Below are 27740 nucleotides of genomic sequence, written 5' to 3'. Positions count from 1 at the left end.
GCCCCCGCCGGCCCCCTCCCGCCGGCCTCCGCGGCCGACCCCGTCGCGTCGCCCCGGCTCCTCACTCTCAGCGGACGCCCGGGCATGGCGGACTTTGACGAGATCTACGAGGAGGAGGAGGACGAGGAGCGGGCGCTGGAGGAGCAGCTCCTCAAGTACTCCCCCGACCCGGTGGTGGTGCGCGGCTCCGGCCATGTCACCGTGTAAGGGCCGCGCCGGGGCCTGCGCGGCCGGGGCGGGCGGTGGAGGCCCGGGCGGTGGAGGCCTGGGCGGCGGGACGGGGGCGGCTGCGTGCCGGGCCTGCGGGCGGCGGTGGCCGGTGGCCCCGAGCCGGCGATCACGGCTTGGGGCAAGTCGGGGAGGTGGGCGGGAGGGAGAACCGGGCCGGTACTGCTTCCTTTCCCCCGGCGTCCGTGGGACTGCGAGAGGGCTCTCGTCGGCCCCGCCGGGCAGCTGGGTGCCGCCTGGGACTCGCAAGCGGGTGCAAACCTCTAACGAGGCGCTGAGGAAACAAGGCTGACTTGGGCTGTGACTGGCAGAGGAATGTGAAGTATTTGTCCAAAGTGATGAGCTGTCAGGAAGTTAAGGTGCCTGGTACCTGTGTTCCTGCGTGTAACAGGTATGTGCCAGCACATGACCAGCTGGACTATTGCTTAGGGTTGTTTATGTATTTGTTACCCACTCCCATTTAACATGTGGCTGCTAATATAGTTCTGAGGACTTTTAAGAAGGAAAAGGCATCCGTGAGTCAGATAGGTACATGTAAAATCATGTTAAGTTGTGATTGATACGTGTCGTTTCACTGTGTTTAATATTGGAGTGACTGTGAGTTTTGTTTTGTGAATGTTTAGTATCTCTGACGATCTAGCAGCAAGTGACCATGAGTTAATGTAATACTTCTCAATAACGTAACAGATGAGGGTATCTTTCCTTCAGTCAGTTCTGTCAGGCTCACTCTACTGAAGTGTAGTTGTTGTCAGTTATGATGTACCGTTTCAGAGGTTGAAATATCAACCTGGAGACAAAACGCAGCAGTGAAAACTTTTTTTTTAATATTCACTGTTCAGCAGGACTAGGCTTGCAATAGAAGTGTAAAAGTTGAAGGTATTGTGGTCTACTGCTCTGAGTCCCGTGGATTCTACTGATTTTCAGATACTGACCTGTCTAGAAATCCGGGGTTAAATTTAGTTTTGTGGTGCTTTGGTACATTACTGCTTTAATATTTGGTTGACATTAAGTAATACTAACAGCCAGGCAGTGCAGTTTGCTGTCTGGTTAAAAACAGGAAGTACGACATGATAGACTGAGAGAGGTTTGGAGGGTTGGAAGTACGTGGATGGGCAGGAGGTTGAGGAGGCCCCGTAAGGGAACAGAAGCATGTACCTGATGTGTTCAGCGTATGACTCTGGATGGTAACAACTTTTGTTCACAATAAACAATGACTTCTCTGAAAATAAGCTGGTAACCTTAGTGTCTTCCTGGTAAACAGAGCAAACCCACAATTAGATAGTTTTCATATTAGCAAATGCAAAAGTATAAAGAACTGAAATAGAGGCAAACACTGGTTTCTTCTCCAATACTGGAAGGTAAGTTGTGCAAGACAAGACCAAGGCCCGTTAGTGGAATTGTGAGGAAGCTTGTGTAGTGTGTCTGTGACTGGTAAGGGCTTTGTGGTTGAAGAGGGATGGTTGCCTCATTAATTGTTCATTAATGGTCACTAGGTCATGATTACTTTCAGAACTTCCTTAAAATACTTGTTCTTTACATTTTGGATGAGCAATGAAATAGGAACATGTACCTCCAAAATTAGGCAATTGATCTTCATCTACTTTCTTTGTTGTGCCACATGTGAACAGTTCACTAAATGACATCACTGACTTTTACCTTTGTACAACCTATAACTTTTTTGTCATTTATCGAGAAGCTTATTATTAGAAGTTACATCACTGTCAGAGCAGTCACTTGGTGAATTTAAGGAATAGGTCAAGTCTTACGTATATAATGCATTAGTCTTGGCTGGTGTAAAAGCATGTATGCGTTTTGAAGGTCTGACAAAAATTATCAGCAGTTGAGCAAATACTGGATTGATCTGTCCCTGGCTCTGCAGTTTAAAGAGCTGCTGACTGCTTCTGCACTGTGTATATTTAAACAGAAACTCTCTTTTCATAGTGTATTGTCATATCCTCTCTGAACTTACACAGGAGTCATAATGTTGAATTTGAAATATGTCATTTCCATGACTACAGTTTAATGTCAGAAAGACGTTTACTATTACTTGATTTTATCCAACAGACAATGGAAGTGCGTGAGAGTCCTTTCTAAGCTGAGTAGTTAAAAGCAATTAAGGAAAGCAGGTAAATATTATCCAAATAAAACATATGAAGGCCTTGCCTTTCCAGAGTGTGGGGCTTTTGGTTAGCGCTAAGAGTTTTTTTCTTAAACTCACTGTTTGGAGCATGCTGCACACAATTCTAAAACTCCTTTTTTTTAACATTGTTTTTAAATATTCAGTTAAACTTTTTTCACACCAGCGGAGTTTAAAGAGCTCGGTAGTTGGGAGTAATATTTGACCTGGTTTCTGATAACTTGAGGGGATCTCTTCTAATGGTAAGAAACCTGAAAGCTGAGAAAATACAGAACTTTACTTACAACTGAATTGAAAGTCCAAGGTATTTAATACTTGTCCCTAAGACCATATTAGCGTGGAAAGAGAGGTACACGATGAGTTTGAAATCACGAAGAGAATATTTATGATAGGTGTCTGATTGTGTTTTTTGGTAACTGTTTTCCTGTGCTTTCCTGTTCCTTGACCAGTTGAGACATATGTGCCTTATATATACCAGACTCTATTAGCTAGTAATATTAGTTTTATTAGTCTTTTGCAGTGCCGGAATGATGGAGAGCTGTTGTGATGTGCTAGTGAATGCCTTTCTGTGCTGTTTGTCATCTTAGCGCATTGTGTGTTGATGCAAGGTAACTGTTTAGAGGGGGGAAAAACCTCACAAAATATATTTTTACCCAAGTCATTTTCTTTAATATTAAACTTAAGTCTGCTTATCTATTTTTGAACCTTACTCTGTATCAAGGACATATGAGTAAAAACAGGGCTATGTGAGAGTTACAGATGGAGAGTGTTAAGATTTGTGGAATATATATTTATTTTGTAAGGGTTGTGAACATGTGGAACTAAAGAGTATGGTTGAGAACAATGAAAAAATGGTTTAGTGTCCCCATAAGAGAGGACAAAGAGGAAGAAGATAGCGTGTGTCAGTTTATGTGTTAGGAAGACCTGAGCTGCAAGCTGAGAAAAGGTTGCAGGTTGGCTGTGTCCTATACTGTACTTTGAATTTTCCACCTCTCACCATTTTTCCACTGTACACAAGAGCAGTAACTCAGCTGAACCTTTAAAGCAGAGTCATGTTTGAGAAACACTTTTTCAGGTTCCACGAAGGTTAAGGAAAGTACTTATGCATGAGTTGAGCATGGATCTGTTGAAGACATGATGTAGAATGGGAAAGGCATAGAGCAAGCAGAGAAGAGTACATGTCACTGAAGATGGAGTACTGTACAAAAGAAATCTAGTGCTATATGAGGACAGCTGTCTGAGGAAATGCATCTCCAAAATACTGACTTGCAGTGTTTGATTTTAAGGCACTTTTTCCTGCTTTTTTGTCAGAGCTGTTTTGTCTTTACAGTGATCATGTAGTATTGTTCTTGGAGTTTCTAATGTTTTAATTTCCAAATTGCAGCATGCAGTCAAGAGTGATAATACTGAGATCACATTTACTTACCAAAGCTTTTAATGTATGGAGTCACCCTTTTTTTACTACCTGCATATGGTGACAAAACTGTAATATGGAAAGCTCAGAATTATGTTGGTAGCTGATTGAGTTAGCTTTGATGTTTCAGTTTCGCTGCCTCACCATGTATTAAACATTGCCAGAAGCCTCGAGTATGGAGTCTCAGTCTCATTTGCTTATAACTTCACCAAAGTGTAACTGTATTGGACAGAAGTTTCTGTTCCTCACTCTGCCTCAGCCTGTTTGTAAATTCAGATACCTCTAGAGCTTTTCTTTGTCAGGCATGGCTGTTGTGATCTCCATGAATACTTGCTTGTGTTTGAGGCTGTCAACATTTGAATATTTTTGGATCATGCATTCACAAAAAAAGCCTTGTTTCTGTCCTGCTGATTTCCCAGCCAATCTTCAGCATGAGACTGAGCAGAGCTTTCCCTGCAGTTACATCTTTTTGTGACTTAACTGGGATCAGGGAGACTTCCTTGTACCTTTGACTTACCTGCTCACCCTCAGAGTAAAGGGCTTCCTTAGTATTCTGGGTAGAGGAACAACTGAAATTCTGTCTCATCTCTTGGGTCAGGGGCTCAGTTTCGTTTTAGTTCTTGCAACAAGAGCTGCTTTGGACTGCATTATCCTTGTAGTTGGCTACTCCCTTATTGCTCAAATTTATATTTAATTCCATTATTTATAGAAAATATCTTCTGGATGTTGACGCATCAAGTACATGAAGATCATTCTTTGAAGAGACATCTCTTTAGACATCTGTCTGATTTGAATGAATTAATTATATAGTAAAGTGGCGTTACCTTTTAGTTTTGAGACTTCTGATGGCACCTGTGTATCTTGAGCTTGGAGTCCTTCTCCAGGCTTGGCTGCTTATGAAATATATATGGATCCAAGGGATTTTTTCAGGCTTTGGTTTCCACTTCAATCTACTGGCAATTTTAAGTAACTTAACTGGTAGGGCACGGCACTTCTTTCTGACATTTACATAACTTTTACCTCAGCACTTGGTTTCACTCAGGATTTTGGGGAAAGGGTAGATGGTCCTCCTGTCATGATCGTAAGGGATAACAAAAAATGTTTCTATGAATACATTAACAACAAAAAGAGAGCCAAGGAGAATCTCCATCCTTTACTGGATGCGGGAGGGAACTTCGTCACCAAGGATGAGGAAAAGGCTGAGGTACGTAATGTCTTCTTTGCCTCAGTCTTTAATAGCCAGGCCAGGTATCCTCAGGATATTCAGTACCCTGAGCTGGAAGACAAGGATGGAGAGCAAAATAAACTCCCCATGATCCAGGAGGAAGCAGTTAACGACCTGCTATGCCACCTGAACACTCACAAGTCTATGGGGCCTGATGGCATCCCTTAGTAAGGGAGCTGGCAGAGGAGCTTGCCAAGCCACTCTCCATCATTTATCAACAGTCCTGGTTAACAGGGGAGGTCCCAGACAACTGGAGGCTTGCCAACGTGACACCCATCTACAAGAAGGGCCAGAAGGAGGATCTGGGGGACTACAGGCCTGTCAGCCTGACCTCTGTGCCAGGGAAGATTATGGAGAGGTTCATCTTGAGGGCGTTCACAGGGCATGTGCAGGACAACCAAGGGATCAGGCCCAGCCAGCACGGGTTCATGAAAAGCAGGTCCTGCTTGACCAACCTGATCTCCTTCTATGGCCAGGTGACTCGTCTAGTGCATGAGGGAAAGGCTGTCGATGTTGTCTACCTGGACTTTAGTAAAGCCTTTGACACTGTCTCCCACAGTATTCTCCTGGAGAAGCCGGCGAATTGTGGCTTAGACAGGTGCACTCTTCACTGGGTTAAAAACTGGCTGGATGGCCGAGCCCAGAGAGTCATGGTGAAGGGAGTGAAATCCAGTTCATGACCGGTCACAAGCGGAGTCCCCCAGGGCTCAGTTTTGGGGCCGGTCTTGTTTAATATCTTTATTGATGATCTGGATGAGGGGACTGAGTGCTCCCTCAGCAAGTTTGCAGATGACACCAAGTTGGGCGGGAGTGTTGATCTGCTTGAGGGTCGGAAGGCTCTGCAGAGGGATCTGGACAGGCTGGATGGATGGGCCCAGGCCAATTGGATGAGGTTCAACAAGGCCAAGTGCCGGGTTCTACACTTGGGTCACAACAACCCCATGTAACGCTACAGGCTTGGGGACGAGTGGCTGGAAAGCTGCCTGTTGGAAAAGGACCTGGGGGTGTTGGTTGACAGCCAGCTGAAGATGAGCCAGCAGTGTGCCCAGGTGGCCAAGAAGGCCAACGGCATCCTGGCCTGTATCAGAAATAGTGTGGCCAGCAGGAGTAGGGAGGTGATCATGCCCCTGTACTTGGTGCTGGTGAGGCCACACCTCGAATCCTGTGTTCAGCTTTGGGCCCCTCCCTACAAGAAGGACATTGAGGTGCTGGAGCGTGTCCAGAGAAGGGTGACCAAGCTGGTGAGGGGTCTGGAGCACAAGTCTTATGAGGAGCGGCTGAGGGAACTGGGGTTGTTCAGTCTGCAGAAGAGGAGGCTGAGGGGAGACCTTATTGCTCTCTACAACTACCTGAAAGGGGGTTGCGGAGAGGTGGGTGTTGGTCTCTTCTCCCAAGTGACTAGTGACAGGACAAGGGGAAATGGCCTCAAGTTGCGCCAGGGGAGGTTCAGGCTGGTTATTAGGAAAAATTTCTTTACTGAGAGAGTGGTGAAACAGTGGGATAAGCTGCCGAGGGAAGTGGTGGATTCACCATCCCTGGAGGTGTTCAAGGAATGTGTGGACGTGGCATTGTGGGATGTGGTTTAGTGGGCATGGTGGTGTCAGTTGATGGTTGGACTTCATCTTACAGGTCTTTTCCAACCTTAGTGATTCTGTGATTCTATTCAACAGTAATTTCGATGGTAGAGGTATGTTTCCAGTAAGTATGGGTTTTCTTTGTTCTGTATTGAAGTGGTAAACTTGCTATATATTTCTCTAGTTAATAATTTTCATTTGTTACTTCACCAGTTTTAAGGGATTTGTAGGAGTTGCAGAGCTACTATACTAATTACAGTACTCCAGTATGTTAGGTAACTTATGTGTAAGTAACATCTCCAGGGTGACCTTATTGGGGCCTTTCAATATATAAAGGAGGCTTGTAAGAAAGATGGAGAAAGACTTTTCACCAGGGCCTGTAGTGACAGGACAAGGGGCAATGGTTTTAAACAGAAAGAGCATAGATTTGGTTTGGATGTAGGGAGGACATTTTTTATGATAAGGGTGGTGAGACACTGGAACAGGTTGCCCAGAAAAGTTGTGGATGCCCCATCATTGGAAGTGTTCAAGGTCTGGTTGGATGGGGCTTTGAGCAACCTTATCTAGTGACGGGGGGTTGGACTAGATGATCTTTGACGGTCCCTTCCAACCCAAATTATTCTATATTTCTATCATTCTACTGGCTGCAGTCAGTGACAGGGAGATGACTTGTTTACTTTTCCTTGAGACCATATGTAAAAATCACCTACAGTGTCAAATTCATAAATTATCTAGCCCAGCATGCTGTTGCAAACTGTGGCAACAGGCATTGCTACTTATGGGTTGCATGCAAGTCTAGCTGTTCCTGGTGTCCATACTCCTTGTACTCTCTGGCATCTGCAGTTGTGTGAGGTAATGTATACTTCAACATCGTCTTTCCTTTAGTGTCTGTTTGTCAGGGAACTTGTGTAGTCTCTCTTCAAATCTATTGGCACAGTCTGCGTCAGTAATTTCAAGTGGAAACAAACCCAGAAGTTTGCTACTTGCAGCTTAAAGATGCACTTTCTTTTATCTGTTTTAAACCAATCTGTGACTAGTTTCAGTGAGTGTCCTCTGTTGTGGGATTTGGTGATTAACAGTTAATCATTCACCTTATCCACTGCCTTCCTGAATCTTTGTGCTTTGATCATACACCCCCCTCAGCCTTCTCTTTTCCAGGTTAGTGTCAGCCTTGTTAGTCTCCTAAGGCAGCTGCTTTATTCCCTTAATATTAGTCTTACTTCTCTCTGCTTTCTCTTACCTCCACCAAGTCCTCCATGAAATGTGGATGCCAAACCGCACCCAGTACTGAATATGTGGGTATATGAGGGTTTTATGGAGAGTCAAAATGATGCCCTCTGTGTTGTTCTTAATAACCTTCCTAGTGGTGCCCATTATTTTATCGCTATTTCTGGTGGCTGCTGCTTGTATTGAGCTGATGTTTAAGGTAATAATAAGTGGTGATAAAAGATCTGTCTGGTGAGTTATAGCTGCCAAACTTTAGCTGAGTGTCACATAAGCATAGCTTTAGCTTTCCCAAGATTCACCACCTTGTATTTTTCTACGCAGAAGCTCATCTGTTACCTTTTGTCCACTGGGTTTTGTGAGGCCCTTCCACAGTAGCTCACCATTGGTACAGCACTTAACTGCCCATTTGATTACTTGGACAAAGTTCTCTATTGGCATGCAGATCATTCAGTTTAGTAAAAACCCAAACCAACCTCCTGAGAAATACCTAGCTGCTCAATAAACATATTGTCAAAGCAAATTATGTCTTTAAAATCTTCAACTATCAAGGCACAGGTAAGCTTTTCTGCATATGGTTGAGCAATGTGTGATAGGTCTTGCTGCCAATATTCAAGTCTTGAGCAGTTTAATTTCTGATTTGTGTTGTTTGTAGTATCTGATTGTAAGACTGCTTTGGTTTATATTCAGAAGTTTATTAATGACAACTTACATTTTACACTGACTGCTGTTTATCAAATTAGTAGCCAGTCATAGTTTTATTAATGACTTTGTTAGACTGTATAGTCCCTATTAGAAGTTACTGCCTAGACCAGATGCCAGAAAATACTCAAATTTTCTTTGAAGTTCATCCACTCATGAACCCAACCAGCCAACTGTAAGACTGAAAACATTTTCTTTATAGACAAGGTGAAACTCTTCTAACCTTTAGATCTTCTGAAACCCAGAATAGTCAGTAACTCCAGCTCACCTCAAACTGCGTCATTGCTTTACATTCGTAATTGGTATGTTTCTTTCAAATTAGTTATCATTTAAATCATGTTTTGTTAGGTAGTATTTTGTGTTCTGAAACTTACTAGTGTATTTTTTTTCTGAATAAACAAGCTGGTATTGATTCATTTTTATGCTTAGAATAGTTATTTAGCAGGGCCTGAGTGGAATAGCACTCACTGGATGAGCTTTCTTCAAGATACATCTATACTGGTGGAGGAGGGAGGTAATTAAAACTGTAGCCTTAACTTACTTCCCCTCTCCCTGTAAGTACTTCACTTTTCATGCTTGCCGCTATTGCTTATAAAGATTTTGCTAAGTTTGGGGAAGAGTCAACAGTATCAACAGAACTTTAAGAAGAAACTATAGGCAAGATGGATTTCAAACTGTGTACAATGGTGTACTTTTGTCTGTTAGGATAATTTTAGGAATTACTTTTAGTAACAACTATTTTTTCCTGAAATTAATGCTGTTGTGGTATGAACCTGGAGGGTGTTATGAGATGCTTGTAACTTGTGGCATGGATTGGGGTTATTTATAATTTTGGGACGATCTTCATTTTGCTTTTGCAGGTTTGGACTAAGCAACAAATTTGAAGCAGAATTTCCTTCATCTTTAACTGGAAAGGTGAGTATCTGTGAATAGGAATTTGGAATTAGAGTTAAGATTTAATTACAAAAACAAGAGTTCCAGGTGTATGGTACTAGTTTGGTTTTATTTTTCCCCCCCCTGCCCCTTGTAGGTTGCACCTGAAGAATTTAAAGCCAGCATCAGTAGAGTTAACAGTTGTCTTAAGAAGAACCTTCCAGTTAATGTACGATGGCTACTATGTGGATGCCTTTGCTGCTGCTGCACTTTAGGTTGTAGTATGTGGCCAGTTATCTGCCTCAGTAAAAGAGTAAGTTGAACTGTTCATATAATTTTTGATAGAATTGTACTGGGTTTCTTTTCATTTTGTTTTGGTCTTTTTTCTGCCCCACCTTTAAAAACTGTTTGCTAGGACTTAAATCAGTTTGATTTCATATATTTTGGTATCAGTTGTCTGTCATACTAGTTAAGGTTACAACAGACACCAGTCAGAACTTTGAGCTTATAACTCAATGAGTGGTAGTGTAACTGAATGTCTCTGCTAGAATCATGTACTGTACAGCAGTTATTATTACTGAAGTAACTTTCGACATACTTTTTTTTAAAAACTGCATCTTCTCTGTGATACTTTATTTGGGATTATCAGAATTGGGCAGTGATTGAGTGGCAGTTTGTTTTGAGGAGCTCCTGATTATGCTGTGGCCCAAATAGCCATAAGTATTTGTTTAAAAAGGCAATTTTTTAAAAAGGTAATAATTGGGTTTTCTTTTTGGATTTTCCTTCCAAGCTGTAGATGAGTAAGTTTTCTTTTCTTACATTAAGAACTAGAAAGTAGTGTTTTGCTTGTGTACACTTGGCACTTTGTGTATTGTTCACAACAGAAGCTTATTGCACGTGCCTGTTTTTCACTTTCTTTTCCTCAGTGCAGTTAACTAGGCTACCCTCCCATCTCTTCTGTTTTCATGTGCATAAAAATTGTCTTTGGCTAGTCTTATTTTACTACTTTGCAGGAAGCCTCTGTGCCTCCCCATCTTCTCCTCACTATTAGTACTGTTCATCTTTCCATTTCATGGCAAGGCTTGTGTATATTCTTTCTTGTGTAATACCTCTTACTGCTGCAAATTGTACAATTCAGTACACTGAACATCATGATTTTCTTTATCAAAGTCCTCATTTTACAGGGTCAGTAAATCAAGGCATTCTAAAAATATTTAAGGGATGAACACTGATCATAACAAAATCTATATGCATTTTTGTATCACCTAACTTTCTATGTTAAGATCTTAATGCTTAGTCCCTTTGAGAGATTACTTAAGGCTAGTTTTAATTGTATACGAAATAAGGTAGAAAAGCCTCCTGGTAACGTTGGGAAAAAAAAATGTTGGCATCAGTGTGAATTATATCAAACCCTAGGTTTTCTGTCTTTAAGCTGTCACAAACTAGTGTTTCCTGTAGCATCATTGTATATCCATATTCTGAAAGTATGTTACAAGAAATTAGAATTTGCTGATTGTTTCAACAGATAAGTTGGTGACTTAACTAGATTGCAGAGAAGACTACCTTTACCATTCTAGGCCTAGCTCTGTTTGTTACAAACACAAGGGAAGCTTGCATTGCTACTGTCCATGTTTAACTTCTAGAGGAGAAAGCTTCTGGTGCTCTTTAGTTTGACCCATTTTTCTCACATAATGTGCTGTTGTAGCAGGAAACGATAGCAGGATGTAACATGGTAGGGGCTGATGCCACAAGCCCTCATCTTCTAAACTGGGGCTTCTTAATCTATTACCAGAAGTCACAAATAATCAAATTTTTATACGTTGTTAAACAAAGTCAGAAAAAAGGCAAGGGCTTGTAGCATCTGGGTGCAGAAAACAGAGTTTGAAGATGAGGAAGGAGGTTCTGTGTGGGAACCCTCTGAAACCACAGTTAGAGAAATACTTCTGTTGAAGTTTGCATGGGATAGGAGTTAAGGTAAGCTCCCTTCCAAAAGGATAAATCTGAAAAAAAATACATGGATACTGTGTTCAGAGGAGGCTGGAAAGAGGTTAGTGGTGTAATTGTTGCTGTAATATACAGACTGCATAAAGACAGAAGAGTCTTGGAAAGAGAATGAACAGCAGGAGCAAGGGCAGAAACTTGGGGTTGATGTTCCAGAAGTCATCCTAGAGTTGCCTTTTTCCTGTTAAAGCTGGTATCAGGAGACACTTACGGACCTTCGCACCTTTTCATGCACTTAAGATTGGGTGATTCAGGCTTAAGCTTGGATGTCCAGCATTAGGGAAATTGAGGTTAAGACTCAGCCGCCTAAACACAGTATCTTGTGCTACTGTGGATGGTACAGTGGTGCTGGGCACTGGTGGCACTGAATAGCTGTGTTTAGGCAGTTTGATTATTCCTCCGGAATGAAAATGATTTAAGTCAATCTGGAGACTTCAGGTGTTCTGACAACATAATTTGTCCGTTTCAGCAGCTCAGCAAATGGATGTCTGCTTAGAGGGTTGTTTGTCAGACAGAGAATCTGGAACTTGGTGTTCGCTCGGCATCTGGAGAGTATAATATAGAGAAGAATTAATTAACTCGTGTTCTTAAAGACAAAATGAAAGGCACAAGAATGCTTTCCCAAACTATAACTCTTAATCCTGGACCTGTCTGGGAAAGACTTTTTTTTCTGGTAGAGGAGGTAAGGAGGAAAGCTGTGGCGTATTTTCAAGGACATACTTGCAAATTCTAGTATAGGAAACAAGCAGAAGAATTTGTAATGATTCTAGTCAGGACTCATACTCGCAGAAAAGCAATAAAAAGTTACTGCCACTTGAGTTGCTTGAATAGGTATGGGTGGATTCAACCTTATTTCTTGGTAGACCAAGATCAGGAAAGTACAAAGTGATTTAAATTCTTTAAATTCCTCTTACCTGGAATTACAGGTTTTGTACCCTTTAAGATCTCAGTACTGAATTGCATCCACAAGCTTGTAAGATTTTTCTTTTATGCAGGACTTCCCATCAGTTTATGTCAAAGTGCTATGACAAGTGCAAAAAGCTAATTGTATGTATTTTCCTAGAAGTGGGCTAAGTGAGAGACAGTGCATGATGTGAATTACCTGGAGTTGCTCAGCAAATCAACAGCAGTAGTAAATACAACCTGGTTCATCTAGGTTCGAATCTGTAATTTGCTTAGTAGATTCCAGTAGAACTGTGACAAGAAGCAACTTCATATTCTTCCACTAAAAAAAAAATTAAATCCATAGACTATTTTGGTTTGCTGCTAGTGCCACCGTTTTGCTGATACATAGCAGACTAATCTATTCAGTGTGAAGTAATCACTTATATTTAAACTCTTGTACTGCTAGTCTCTGACTTCACTGGGTCTTGGAAGAGGGTTGTGTTGATCAAATGATCTTCCATGCTTTGACTTCTTCAGATCTCCTTTCACTGGCCAGACTCCAGCCATAGGTATAGTCACAACAGCCAGGATTCACTTCTTGAGGAAACAGGGATCCAGGGTGACATGTGCCTGTTTCTTCCCTTCAACTTTTAGATACAATGGATTCTTTCCCACTGACACTCATAACGTAAAACAATTTATAACAAATGAACAATAAATAAAAAACTACGTATTTTACAGTACCTGCACTTATCTGAGAAATGTTGCCCACAGAGCTTGGCTAATTCAGCCCTGTCCTAAGTGATTCCTAGTGAAAGGACAGTTATTTGGAACTGGCCTGTGTTACATCCTTTGCTGCAGTGATCACGAAAGAATTCCAAGAGCCTGTAATTAGAGAGTTTGATTTCTTAAAGCAGGATGGGAGTGTTCCCATGTAGAACTGAAATTTGTGTAGAACATGTTTTAATTGCACAGTAAAAATATACCAGCTTTCATCTTTGCCCTTTCGTACTGAAATAGAAGACTAACATATTTGTTTTGTTGAATTGCATGTACAGTAAGCTAACAAGTGGGAGTGTTTCTCAAGTTAAGGATTTTATTAAATGAAACAACAGTTTCAGCTAAAGAATTGCTTATTTTTAATACAGAAGAGTATTTTTTTCTCAGAAGGACCAATTAAGAAATGCCAGTTTTAATGAGGCTGAATCAGTCTACCATACTCTTAAATTGCTGCTATACTTTGCAGCTCTTTTTTAGAGAAACATTTTTTAAGGTTCATGTAGACAAAATGCAAGCTGCAGCTTCAGGGTTTGTGAAGTTAAAATAATTCTCTTAATCTTTCTCTGTATTCTGTATTTTTACTACCTTTCACTGACTTTTTTAATTCTAACATGGGAATGTTACCACAAATGTAAATATGTTTTTTGAAATTACAGACAAATATTGAAAGTTTGTGTATAATGGGAATATATATGCTTATTTCTGTGCAGTGAAAAATAAGTTATGTGTTTGTCTCTTTAAATCAGCATGTACTTCAAACTGGGAATTTATTAAGTCACAGACATTTGTAAGCTTAATTGTTAATTATATCACTTTAATGCACTTCCATGCAATGAAAGCTTTCCCTTCACTATATTTTTCTTTTCAGTGTTTTGTTCATTGCTAGTTTTGGAAGTCTTTGTACAGTATTATTTCCTTTCTTCTTTTTCATTGAGGTATTTGAGAAAAAGCCTGCTATTCTCCACCACTAGAATAAATGTTTAATTTGATTTAATATCTTATTGCCTCTCTCCTTTTATGGGGCCTTGGTTCAATTTTAATGAATAAAAGCTGCAAGAAAATTACAGGAAATGCAGTCCCTCGTTTGCAGATCTAGATCATCAATGATCTTCAGCAGTTTTACTCATAGTTTGTACCATCCTTTCTGGGACAAGTTCCAGATTGTACAAATGAATGTTAAGTCTTTAAGTTATTGTTCTTTAAATAAAAAGAATGACATAGTGAATTATAATTTAAAAAGGACTACAGGCTGAGGTGCCCATTTGAAGCCACTTTTTCAAGTGAATTGACACTCATTTTCAGTATTAACTAAATGCTGTAGTTCCCAATGTGTAAATAGGATAAATAATTTCAACAGAAACAGTAACAATGAAAGCTATGATAGAATTGCAGTACCACTAGATTTCTTAAAAGCTGGTATTGTTCATGTAAATTGCATGTTTCAGAATGTTCATGGGCAATCTCTTAAAATGAATAGAATGAGATATTTAAGTGATCTGTACTAATACTTTCAAGAGCTACTTGTTTGTTTGTGAATTCACACAAAGCTGATGAATGCTGCTTAAGCCTCATCATTAGTTGTCACTTATGTAGCAGTTTACATCTTCAGCATGCTGTATAAACATAAGCTAATTACAACTTCCAAGGTATTGATTAAATTAAATATGTGGTGGAGGAGCTGGAATGAATTTTCGTAAATACGGTAGTCTTGCTTGTCAGTGGATGATACTGATGTTAAAATACATTAGCTCAGTTTATTGAAGCTATTAATACATTACATTTATTTTCAAAACTGAAGAGAATATATATTTTTCTCCTCTGCCTATCTGCCAGGGACTTGGCACTGGAGATACTCTAATACCATAATGCTTTTCCAAGCAGTTCATCAAAGCAATTACATAAGACGAAGAGTACCTTGTTTTTGAAGTCTCTGTCATGACAATTTACATTGTAATTTGGTTTGGAAGAATCTTTAAAATTTTAATGTATTTATTTTGTTTATCCTAACTAGAACACAAGTGATCTTTACATTGGCTTTAGTCAGCTTAGTAAAACTTTTTTAAAGGAGAGCTTGTATGTATCAAATACGTGTTCTTGACCATTGTCTTCAAATATATTCAGAGGTCTTTAAAATCATGTCTTTTTTTAGTATTAGCTATGAAATGAAAACTTCAAAAAATTCAGAAGATTCAGACCTGGTATATTTTTTCTTTAAAAATTGTTCACTATAGTTTTGATCAGAAGAGTCATAAAGTCTTCCACGTACTGAACTTAGTGGCAAAGCTTGTAGAACACTATAAATGTGAAATCATCGTGTGTATAGCTCTGTGATTATTATTTTTTTAATCTGTGAAATCAGATTTTATTTCCTTCAGAGCACCCTGTAAAGGTTTATCAGGTTTTCATGTGCTTTCCTAAAGGGTAGAGTAGTGAGTTGGTGCATAATAAGGTGTGGGAGCAGATAGTTCTGCCATGTCTTTTAATTTGCAAACCTGCAGGGGGAGGGGGGGCAGGGTAATAAGATTGGCATGAAGAATACTTACAAATGTAAGTAAATCACAAAATATTAGTTTGTTTCTTTATAGTTCAAATGCAAATCCTTTAGTATTTCGAAAATACGTATTCGAAAGTTAAATTTGTAATTTCATGTGTTCTTAATAATAGGTTTTATATTAATCTTAAACGCAGCATATATCTTTGGTTTCTATAGTGGATATTCTAAATGCTATTTAAAATTTAATTGTATTTGTAATTAGAATGATATCTCTGGACATTCTAATATTAATCAAAATAATACATGTAGGATTAACATTTCCATGTTATAGCACCTTTTACATTGTGACGGCTAGGGTATATAGAGGGAGCCATAGATCATGCAGTGGTTTGGTTTTAATGTTGCTTTTTGTATACTTTTCATGTCCAATGTGACATGTTTCTGAAAAAACAGATGTGAGCTGGTTGAAATTCACATAGAGTTATTTTGAAAGGTCATGCTAAAAATGGTCTAGCTAGTTATCAGATTTGGAAATCAGGTTAGGAAGGGTCATTTTTAGGATTCTGTCTTTAGCAACTCATGGATGATGCCAAGTAGGGAGCATATGCAAACGCTGAAGAAAGAATTATCTGAAAAAGAAAGAATTATCTGCAAAATTATCTGAAATTCGTAAGATAAATAGAAAGCATTTCACTGAACAATAACTTGTTATACTGTGTTACTGTAAAACAAACATAAAACTGGAATGGGCTGTTGGCAAGTGTGAGGTAGTGATACTTCTGTGCCTTTTCTCTTGCTTTTTTCAAAGTAGTCTTGCTTTAGGATGTATTCACTTTTTCACTTTATTAAACAAACCAGGGTAAAATGTTATTTTCTGCCTAAGCGGAGCACTCTCAGTAACTTAAGCAGTATGTATCAATAAAGTAACTTGTTATTTAACAAAAACAAAGTAGTTCAAGAAACATGACTGCTGACAAAACAGTTGGGAGGATGAAGGGGGCAGTTCTACAAAAGAGAAGACTAGGAGTTGATAAGTCTTCTACCATACCAAACAAACATATAAAGTGGAAAGTGACTAGGTACTTTTAATTTTGCTCCCCATAAAAATTATTTTTGCTGAATTTTGGAATAAATTGCTGAATTTGGAACAATAATGATGATGGTGATGGAAAATACTTTTTAAGTAGCCAGATTTATTTTTTTCTAAATTGGTTCACTAGCTACAGGATCAACCTACTTGGGATTCTATAATTTTCTGGTTCAATCCTAGACAGGCAAGGCACTGTAGAGGCTGTCCCTTTCAGAGGGATCATTCTCTTCAGCATGCGCATTAGTGAAGCGTTGGATTTTACAGGGCCTTCTAGAGTTATTTTGTTAAGTTGTGCTGCCTTTCAGTCTTTCTGGCCAAGTAGCTTCTCTTCCATTCTTGGCCCCTGCCCTTAGACACTCCTAACAGCAGGAGTCAAAGGCTTCCTACATACTAATAAATTAAACCTGGGAGTGTTCCTAGGAATTGGCGCTTTATAATTTGTACTCTTAGAGAGGTCCCTGGCAGGCTCTGAGTCTGTATTGTGTAACAATTCCTAGGCACTATCGGTATGCTTCAGGCACTATGAGTGGTTCAGAGGTTATGAAAACTTACTGATATAGATGTAAGCTGTTCCCTGCCAGCTGGCTTCAAGTGAATGGGAATGTTTCTAGGCACAGTTTAATTTCCTAGTAGAGATGTAACCTCACACTCTTTAGTTTCTCCACCTGCACTGGCCTTGAACTATGTTCCATAGCATATTACTGGATATATTGGAAATAAATGACAGAGACCCAAATTAACATCTCTGTAACCTTAAAAGAGAAGATAGAGGTGGAATTTTCATTCATGTTCAGTTTATAATTTCCCACAGTAGAGGACACCAGATAAGTTATTTGGTGGAGATTCAATCCTATTTTCATCCCTGTTATGGTCAATTCAATCTTACGTGTTCATTTTCTGTGGCCCTTTCTGTGAGGTGGATGCTTTAGATTGTCATGGCCAGATTTGAATAATTTGTTTAGAGGGAATGGACCTTCATGGTTTTTGTTTCCTTATAATGACAGAGAATCAGAGCTAGAACTTAATCGTAGAATAAGAGAGTTACAATTCTTTATTTACAAATTCAAGTAACAACATCAGTTATAATCCTGATGCTTCATTGATCTGTTCAACATCTGTTTGCCTGTGAAATGTGTTTTTCCACATCTCAATTAGGCCCTCTCAAGGGAAGTGTGTTAATTTTGCCGAGGTCAAGACCATTTCTTCTACAAGGCTTCTCCATAGTATGAAGTTTCCACAATGGTTGGCTCTAGTCGCTGTCACATCATTACAGAAAGCAGCTAGTTACACTTATTTGGTGACTTGGCTCTTATAGGACAGCTGAAATATCCAGTGGCTAAAGTGTCAAGTTAGCATCTTGAGTCTTTTGGATTGTCTATATTTGATTACAAAAGTCTTATATAAATTTCCTCTCAACATTTAGGAACTTTCCTTGATAATTTCTCTCTGCCACATGTTTCTACTGCAGACCAAAATGACTTTGGAAAATACTCATCCAGTATCCATCAGTTAATACATTGGTGATAATACTGCAAGATGTTCTCCACTGTACTTCTGGATAATGTACATGAGGTGTATGTTTCTGTACACCTTCTCCGTTCTCCACATATTTCATGGCTTTAGTGCTTTCTTAAACAGTCTAGGAGTTTGAGAATCAACGTAACCAGAGTCTCTGAGGAATTGTCTTTGGCTTAGATATTAAAAGCTGTTACATGCAGTAATGTCAAATAACGCTGCTCTCCTCTTTTTATCAGCAGACAACGTGGTGGAAGAGACCTTTTCAGAAAGTAGTTGATCTGATTTGATTCATTAGGCTTTAAATTCATCTGTCTGTGATGTACCAACCCAGGGTGGAGACCCGTAAAAATTAGGTCAGTTTATGGGTCATGTGAGGATATGGGACAATATCCTCAGGGATATCTTTCAGAATGGGAAGTTTCCTGAGGTCAACTTGATGTTGTCAGTTCTTCTGCTCCAGAATTCTGCTGATTATATTTCTCTTTGCCTGATCAGAAGCTTTGATCTGTGCTTTGGTCTGAGCTCACTTTCTGCCCAGAATCATCTGTGAGGTAAGACAAGATGCAGCAATAGTAATCCTGTTGGACAGAGCAGCTATTTCAAGACTGTACAAAAAGCACCATAACGCTACATTTATTTCCAGATATTCTTCAATCTGTGTAGTATGGGTTTCACTCACTTTCTTGCATGGATGCTGCAGTGGCTTCTGGGATGAGCACCCTTACAATAGTCTCTAGTTAGAAATATCCTAGCTACTAATAGGAAAGATGATGCAAGATACACTTACATGGTTGAACAGACACCTTTTTAAACTACTGTATGTGCTGAAACAGATATTCCAGGATGTCAGGATCTGAAAACAACTCAGGTTTCACCTTTGTCATCTTTGCCCTTCACAAATAGAGAATTCCTTAGTAAGATGAGAATCCTACCAATTTATGGTTTCTAAAGGGTTTATTTGTGATACAGTGTTCAAGGTGGGGACTTTCTCAGCAAAGATAAAGATATGTGTAATTCAGTTATGTGCGTTCCAAGTACAGCTTTGGCACATTTGTGGCACCAATATGGGCCTCAAAATTGACTTGGGGGATGTTGTGGCATGTTGAAAGTGAGTGTACAGTTGTGTGACTCAGTTATCTTCTAACTTTAAATTTCATTGTTTGTGCTGACTTCAGTAAAGCCTTTGACACTGTCTCCCATGGTATTCCCCTGGAGAAGCTGGTAGCTTGTGGCTTAGACAGGTGCACGCTTCGCTGGGTAAAAAACTGGCTGGACAGCTGAGCCCAGAGAGTCGTGGTGAATGGAGTGAAATCTACTTCATGACCGGTCACAAGCAGAGTCCCCCAGGGCTCAGTTTTGGGGCCGGTCTTGTTTAATATCTTTATTGATGATCTGGATGAGGGGACTGAGTGCTCCCTCAGCAAGTTTGCAGATGACACCAAGTTGGGCGGGAGTGTTGATCTGCTCGAGGGTCGGAAGGCTCTGCAGAGGGATCTGGACAGGCTGGATGGATGGGCCCAGGCCAATTGTATGAGGTTCAACAAGGCCAAGTGCCGGGTCCTGCACTTGAGTCACAACAACCCCATGCAACGCTACAGGCTTGGGGAGGAGTGGCTGGAAAGCTGCCTGTTGGAAAAGGACCTGGGGGTGTTGGTTGACAGCCGGCTGAATATGAGCCAGCAGTGTGCCCAGGTGGCCAAGAAGGCCAACGGCATCCTGGCCTGTATCAGAAACAGTGTGGCCAGCAGGAGCAGGGAGGTGATCATGCCCCTGTACTTGGTGCTGGTGAGGTCGCACCTCAAATCCTGTGTTCAGCTTTGGGCCCCTCCCTACAAGAAGGACATTGAGGTGCTGGAGCGTGTCCAGAGAAGGGTGACCAAGCTGGTGAGGGGTCTGGAGCACAAGTCTTATGAGGAGCAGCTGAGGGAGCTGGGGTTGTTCAGTCTGCAGAAGAGGAGGCTGAGGGGAGACCTTATTGCTCTCTACAATTACCTGAAAGGGGGTTGCGGAGAGGTGGGTGTTGGTCTCTTCTCCCAAGTGACTAGCGACAGGACAAGGGGAAATGGCCTCAAGTTGCGCCAGGGGAGGTTCAGGCTGGTTATTAGGAAAAATTTCTTTACTGAGAGAGTGGTGAAACAGTGGGATAAGCTGCCGAGGGAAGTGGTGGATTCACCATCCCTGGAGGTGTTCAAGGAATGTGTGGACGTGGCATTGTGGGATGTGGTTTAGTGGGCATGGTGGTGTCAGTTGATGGTTGGACTTCATCTTACAGGTCTTTTCCGACCTTAATGATTCTGTGATAACTAAATTACTTGGGTATAAATTTTGTAGCCAGGTATGTCTTTGTTTGGAGAATGAACAGAAATTCCTGCTTCCATCATTTCTCTCTTTGAGCGGAGATGGTATAATTCAGACATCTGATAGGATCTTTTGCCTTTCTTCCATGGGGTATAATACAAATTCTGGCCGTATGAGAATCAACAAAAATCTGCTTAAATTGGTCTCTTTGTACTTTGAAATTTGAGCACAGAGTGTATTTTTTCAGGGCAATATTCAAAATTATTAATACTTGGTTGTGGTAGAGTTTTATATGAAGGAATTTGAAAATCTCCACATACTATTTATTTGACTAATGTTGCATTACATTTATGTATGTTTTGGAGTTTTCAGATGAGAAGTTGAAGATCAAATGCATGTAGTGGGAGATTCTTCTGTTCTTCCCAGACGACTATGAATAAAACTGATAGTGGAGTATCGTGTTGTTACTGTCCATGTTGTCTTTATTTAAGTGGGGAAACAAAGGGAGGTACTCAAATTAGCACCATTTTGGGAGTCATGTAAGATCCTTTTGTTTAATATTGTACCAGTCATTCACTGATTTACAGCAGGAGTTGAGGGGGCTTTGGCCCATTCGCTAGTATGGTTTAGTGTAGCGTGCATGTTCCAGGTTATGCACTGCAAAAGGGGGCCCTGTGGCTGCGCAGCCTCCCAGTCCAGATAATAACTGCATCTGGAATTGTAAGCTAACTTCACTAGACACTGCAAAGACATAACAGAAAGGTCTTGCAGTTGCAATACAGGTAACACACTATTTGTATTCAGCATTGCCTTGTTTCTACATGAAAAGTTCGTACTTGGTCTTCCTATTTTTTTTTCCTCCGTGTTTAAGGGCCAAAACTTCACTTAACTGGGAGCAATAAGCATTGGTGAAAGTGTATTCTGAGTTGAGCTTTTTTGGTAGTCTGTTTTTTCAAAAGACAGTCAAACATGAATAACTTGAAAGAATCAGTTATTTTACAGGAATATTTCATTAAACATTGCATCTAGATAGTTGATTGAAGAGGTCTATTTCACAACATTCTGCGGATAACATTAAAGGCTATCTACTTTTTTCCCGGGGTATGTTACAAAGCATACTTTCTTATCATTGGTATGCTAAAAAGTGTACTTGAATTGCAGTTTTAGCTTTGCGCGAATATTGGGTTGATTTTTTTTTTTAAGGAAAAAAAATTAAAAGCTGCATAGTATTAAATCTTCCTAATAAGCAAGTCTCTCTTCCACCTAATTTGTGCTTTTGTTGCGGCTAACAAATAATTTGCTGTATGGGTTTTTCTGTACACCATTGATAGAATATATAAGCTTGTCATCCTAGTGTGCTGGAAATGCTACACTCAAATCAAGTGTTCCTTTCTGGTTTTGTATATCCTCACCTGCTCCTCACTGTAAATCACTGAGATGTCAAGAGCGGTGATTAATTAAGCTGCACGTGCAAGTGCTTTTTTTCACCTGTCAAGTAGGAAGAAAACTTACTATAGTGAATTGTGCAATGCTGTTTAATTCATTTCTTTCTATTCCAAGCTCTGAGGTTTGCAGAAATATTTTACAGTCTAATTTTCGTTAACATTTCTGTATTCATAATATGGTGTGATTTGGGAGCTATGACTATCCCAAATTATACTACAGGAAGGATTACATTTAAGGTTCTGGAAACATAAATAATCATGGTCTTGAGGCTGCATGTGTTTTTAACTCACGGTAGTCAAATGACTTTAAACTGGCTTCTTATTTAAATAAACCAATTAATAGTTCATAACTACCTATCAATTTCTTATTTATGTGTATGTATTGTAATATATATATATGTAATTTTATTGGAATTTGAAAAGCTTGGATGTTTTTCACACTATTTGGGGCAAACAATGAAATTAAATTGTATAGTGATCTTAATCTATTATTAAAAGGTCCTGGAAAGGAAGATTACAAGGTAGATTCAGGTTTTGAATCAGTTTTGCCATTGGTTTAGCAGCGGGTGGGCAGGCAGATGCCTGCTCAGAGTAGAACCTATTGCCATTTTTCACCATTGATAGAGTAGCCTTTCAGAGTCAATGAGCTCTGTCAATGTGAGCTTGTCAAGGCTACAACTTCATAGACCTGAGAGGCGGTTTGAGAGGTCAGCCCTTTTCAGGTTTGCTGTGATGCAAATGAACTTTAATGCTTAAACAACTATTGGAATTTTTATGTCTGCTCCTTGTTCTTTTTTCTTCACAAAGTCATTGACGAGACATTCAGTGCTTTTTAAATTGGAAGTTGCATTGTGCTAAAGACCTAGTACAGATTTACGGAGGGCTGAAAGCAGTTAGATCATGTTCTTTTCATGGTGCGATTAGAATCAAATCGATTTCCCTACAGCCTTCAGCATTCAGATGGCAATTTTAACAAAGCTTGGGGGCTAGACAAGGGACAAAACGACTGAACTGAATGTTAATTACACTCTGCAGCCTTATTTTCTTTTGATTTGGAGCTGACTGGCAACTAAATTAACAAAAGTGTGACCATAACTGCTGCCCTATTTTCATTTAAAAGGAGAGCAGACTCTAAAAGGCTATCTTTACAAAGAAACAAGTGAGGTCTACTGATTATTGTTAAAGGGCACTGTCTTTAAAAACATAATAATAACAATAACCCAAAAATACTCAATTCCCACTTGATGTGATAAATTAGTCACTGGCACATCCACCTTCTGATAATTCCTTGACTTGTGCTTTTTAAAATAAAACATAATAAAAATTCAGTGTAGTGATTGCTCATAGATAGCAATGATCTAATTTTTAGTCATGTGACCTCAGTACATGCTTAGATGTATTTCCCCACAACTGCTTCAGTATTAAACTAGAGAGAAACTGATGTTAAGATGTTAATATTTGGTGGGAAGTGAATAATTTTTTGTCTAATTTTTATTATACTTAGGCATTCTTGTTTCCCCCCATAAGAGCATTTAGTTTGATTTGTTTAGGTTCATTAACAGTACTTGTATTTTGTAGTAATAACAGCAAGATGCTTTCTCATCCCTTCCCCTCACCCCTCTCTGCCTTCCTTGTAAGGAAGCTGCAGCTGCACTAAGTTGTATTTGATCCTTGTCATTGCTCTGTCCTTTTTGCACCTGCAGCTCTGTTGGTCTCATCTTAACACCTGGCACCATGAATTATCCTCTTTTTATTCAGTCAGTAGCAAATCCCATTTAGAGCTAAGCAGTATATATTCTGGCAGTCAAATGACCATAAATGTCAGAATGTATTTCTCAAATGTAAATATAACTGAATAATTATATTCAAAACGCTGTGAAACTTTACAGCACAGAATGTCCTTTAATACTAGCATGCATAATCTTAAAAAGCTGTGCAGAACAGCTTTCAGGATTCTCTCTCTGAAGTGTCAAGTGTGGACAAGATAGGCAGTAAAACTTTGCTTTAGAATCCTAAATATTGGGTTTGCTCTTTATACAAATAACAGATTTAGTAATATTCATTTGTGCTATTTACTGTAACTTTCTGCATTTGGTTTTCAGTCTCTCAAATCTGGGTATAAAAGTAACAAAAATTTCTCTTTTGTTTAGAGAATTGCATATTTGTACTTGACCTACAGCATTGCAAAACAGTTTGCAACATTTGTCAGCTCAGATGCTGACCTTCTTAGAAGCAATGCGTTTAGACCACTGATACTGGGGGAGCACTATTCCTGCTTTTATACTTAGATCACTTCAAAATTTCTGTGGTTTTAAAATTATAACTGCTATAAGAACCAAGAAAGCATATATATGAACAGTTTTTCTTCCAAAATGGTTGAAGATAGTTATTTGGGTGTCATAAAAAGTTGTTTCTCTTCTAGTTACTATTTAATACCAGAGAAATTTTGATAGTACTATAGACCACCCTGTACTCAGTCACTGTCCTGTACCTCTCTCCTTTTCACACAAAAGCAGCTGCAAAACAAAGTTTTTCTAAAACCAGTCAAGAGTAAAATTCTTTCTCATTTGTCTTCCAGACACGAAGATCGATTGAGAAGTTATTAGAATGGGAAAACAATAGGTTATACCACAAGGTGAGTGCCGCAGGGAGCAGCTTCGTACTGTTGGAGTTTGAATTGCACAGTATGGAAACAGATGCTTTTGTTGAACGAAAAATATGAAAGGTGGACAAATGGGCTAGTCTGTGTGCTGCAATAAAATACAGCTCATTTTTCTTCTTTTTCTTTCCTCCTTGTCTAGCTGTGCTTGCATTGGAGACTAAGCAAAAGGAAATGTGAAACGAATAACATGATGGAATATGTAAGTTAAAGGGCTGTTTTGTGAGTTTCTCTATTAAATGATCATTTATTTTGCTTCTGATCTTATTCTTTTCATGATTATTAATCAGTAAAGGTGTCAGGAGCTTAATCGCCTGAGTGCAAGGATTTTCTACGGTTCACAGATGCATGGTTTCATGTGCAGGACTGATTTATAAAGTTATGAATGACTTGAAAACAAGGCTTCACTGTGTTCTGAAAAATAATAAATTAATTGCCAAGATAAAATAGCTTGAACATGTGCTGATGGAGTGTGAAATTTTAGATGCTGTATAAAGAATAACCACAACTTTGGTTACGCAGCAAGTCAGATATGGCTGTTTTATATAATGCTAATCAAGTCTAAAAGTATGGAAGAAGACCTTTCAACTAAGCTGTTGGAGCTTAAGAAACCTTTAGCCTTTTTAGATTTTAACTGCCCGTTACCTCAACTGTCTTGAAAGTATCTTTATCTCCAATTGGTGTCACTAAAATATTTTTAAGTCAGTCTCTGGAGTTTTAAGTTGCTTCAATCTTTGGCTGAGACTCCATAAGCCCTTCTTGGAATTATACAGTGAGAAGTTATATGTGGTTTAAAATGAATGATGTCCCATGTGGGATTTCAGTTTGTTTAGCTTGCAACCTTCTTGCTCTTTTTTGGTGCTGTTTTTATTTCCATTTTCAAAATATCTTGGAGGTACATAGAATAGATGAAATTAAGCTGCTAAAATGTAAGAAACATTAGAATTTGCATCATTTCTTTTAATGCTCTAGGAAGTAGGGGTTAATTTTTTGAAAATAAAGATTAGCCTTTGAGAAATACCTATGTATCTGTGATTACATGGTATTTTGTTCTTTGAAACAACAAAGCTATCATGCATATAAAAATTCTTAAAATGATCAAATAGTTGGAAATTATATTAAAAGAATATTTTCTTTTAGTCTTCCCCTTTTTCCTGTTTCTACATTAGATCTTATTTCTAGCCTGAAACATAAGATCTTTAAAATGTTTTTTTTACAGAATGGTTTTATTCAGTTCACTGAATAAGTAGACTTTTTGTAACATCTATTCTACAAAATTTTTTGGTTTACATGTATAAGATGTGACTGAAAATGGAATAAAGCAAATTTCAGAAAGTAGATTTGAGCTTTACCTAAATGAATGTCACATCCAATGTTTTGCAGATTAATTCGAAAAAAAACCATGTCCAATGCTAGTTTGTAAATACTATGGCCCAAAAACATTTACAGATCAACATTCATTCTATTAAATACAATTTAAAATCTGTTGACCTGTTTACATTAATAATATGTAAGCATGGGCATATAGTTTTACAGGATAAAGATGGAAGATTTTATTTTCAATTTGTGGAACTTCTAATATATTATGTCTGGATGTATTTAATGAGAAATTTTTTACAAAACTTCTCTGTACCATTTTCTCATTTTCAGTGAACTGATTTGCTAGTCTCTTAAAAACTGCCCTTAATGTTGTGTTCATGATTTAGTTTTAAATACTAAACACTTATCTTCAAGTTTTTTTTTTTTTCAAAACAGGTGATCTAAATTAGACTCTTGTACCTAAAACTTGGTGCTTTGCCAACTTGAGGTTCTCAATCCACTGTTGTAGGTGCTAAATTAAATAATTAAATACATTAAATAAAGACAAGGTAGTCTTACACCTTTGGCATAAACACAGTGTTCCAGCTTTACTTCTTGCTCCCTTTTTGAAACTTTGCCTGAATATCAGAAGCCCTGGTATCTCTGAAGCAACCAGTGATTGTCTCATGTCAGTGATCAATAGATTTTGAGCAGTTTGTATCACTTCTGAAAATAAGTCACTTCTGAATATCTCTAAAAATAAACTTATACACCTGATTTTGATATTCATTATTTCAAACGTGTTTGCCTTAGAAATAAAATCAGACTTACTTCTTTTCTGATGTTCAGTATGCTATCAGAGATAGAAGTGTTTACTCTCCAAGCAGCCAAGCTGTGTTCTCCTTTCCAATCAAAAGTATTTAGAAATCCTTTAACTTCTTAGAGGCCAGCTCCCCTTACAAGTAGATAAAATCCATAGTTATGTTACCAGATGCATTTATTTGTTTATGAATACAATCATACTACTGTATTATGACTATGTCTCCGAAGAAAGAAAATGCACAAGTGAACATTTTTTTAAGCTTTCTATGTAAAGTAGGATAAATGCTTGGATTGTATTCTGGAGTGTACCCTACTATGTGTACGCAGCTCAGAAACACATAGTTTAAATTTGAATCGGGACCATAGGAATAATCATACAAAAGCAATAGTCAAGTTTCTTGTTAACTACTTGAAGATTTGTTAGATATGGGAACTTTGCAAAGGTTGATACACCTTTCTGTACAAGTTTTGAACTATAAGCATGATTTAGAACCCTATGTTAAGTGGAAACAATTTTGTAGTAAAGGGAATTGCATGTGTAATTGAAAATTAACTTTGCATACATTGTGCCTTCTGGTTTCTTCTTAATGAATATGTTCCTCTTTTTTGTAATTTTTTTCCTAATAAAGTAAATGAATTATGTTAAAGAATAATTATGTAGTAGCATATTTCAGTTTGTTTAGATGTGTTAGGTATTGGTAGGCAAACTTTTCCAATTTAATTTGATACTTTAAGAGTTTTGGTTTTCTACCCCAAAACAATTATATTGAACATGACTTTTCTAATGGTCTCCTACCTAAGAAAAGCACTGCGATCTTTGATCCTCATCACAACTTGATGTACGTTTAAAAAAAAAAAAAAAGCATGTGAATTATCATTGTGATAGAGAATTGGATTGTTGCCATCTTCCATTTAATATATATTTGTTTTCTTTTTGTACAGGTCATCCTTATAGAATTTTTACCAAAGACACCGATTTTTCGACCAGATTAGCATTTGATTTATTTATAGAGACTTATTCAAGTATGTTGTCTTTCCAATGGTGCCTTGCTTGGTGCTCTCCTGGTGGTGA

General features: G+C 38.8%; 1 protein-coding gene across 1 annotated transcript; it reads left to right on the top strand.

Annotated features, from left to right (window-relative positions):
• Window positions 1-84: 84 nt before the first annotated feature.
• Window positions 85-27740, top strand: CHIC2 (cysteine rich hydrophobic domain 2). The gene is made up of 6 exons (XM_059818048.1): window positions 85-203; window positions 9365-9419; window positions 9535-9690; window positions 24467-24523; window positions 24690-24749; window positions 27611-27740. Exons 1-6 carry the CDS (start codon window positions 85-87, stop codon window positions 27659-27661), a joined length of 498 nt encoding a protein of 165 aa, XP_059674031.1. The 3' UTR covers window positions 27662-27740.

This window comes from Gavia stellata, chromosome 5 (genome assembly GCF_030936135.1).
Source record: "Gavia stellata isolate bGavSte3 chromosome 5, bGavSte3.hap2, whole genome shotgun sequence".
NCBI lineage: Eukaryota > Metazoa > Chordata > Aves > Gaviiformes > Gaviidae > Gavia > Gavia stellata.
The sequence above is the reverse complement of the archived record's forward strand: the minus strand, read 5'-3'. Positions and strand labels throughout refer to the sequence as shown.

Coding starts and splice junctions, on each gene's coding strand:
- CHIC2 (XM_059818048.1), top strand. CDS start 85: ATGGCGGACTTTGACGAGATCTACGAGGAGGAGGAGGACGAGGAGCGG. Junction 9,420..9,534: donor CTTCATCTTTAACTGGAAAG/GTGAGTATCTGT, acceptor TGCCCCTTGTAG/GTTGCACCTGAAGAATTTAA. Junction 24,750..27,610: donor CGAATAACATGATGGAATAT/GTAAGTTAAAGG, acceptor CTTTTTGTACAG/GTCATCCTTATAGAATTTTT.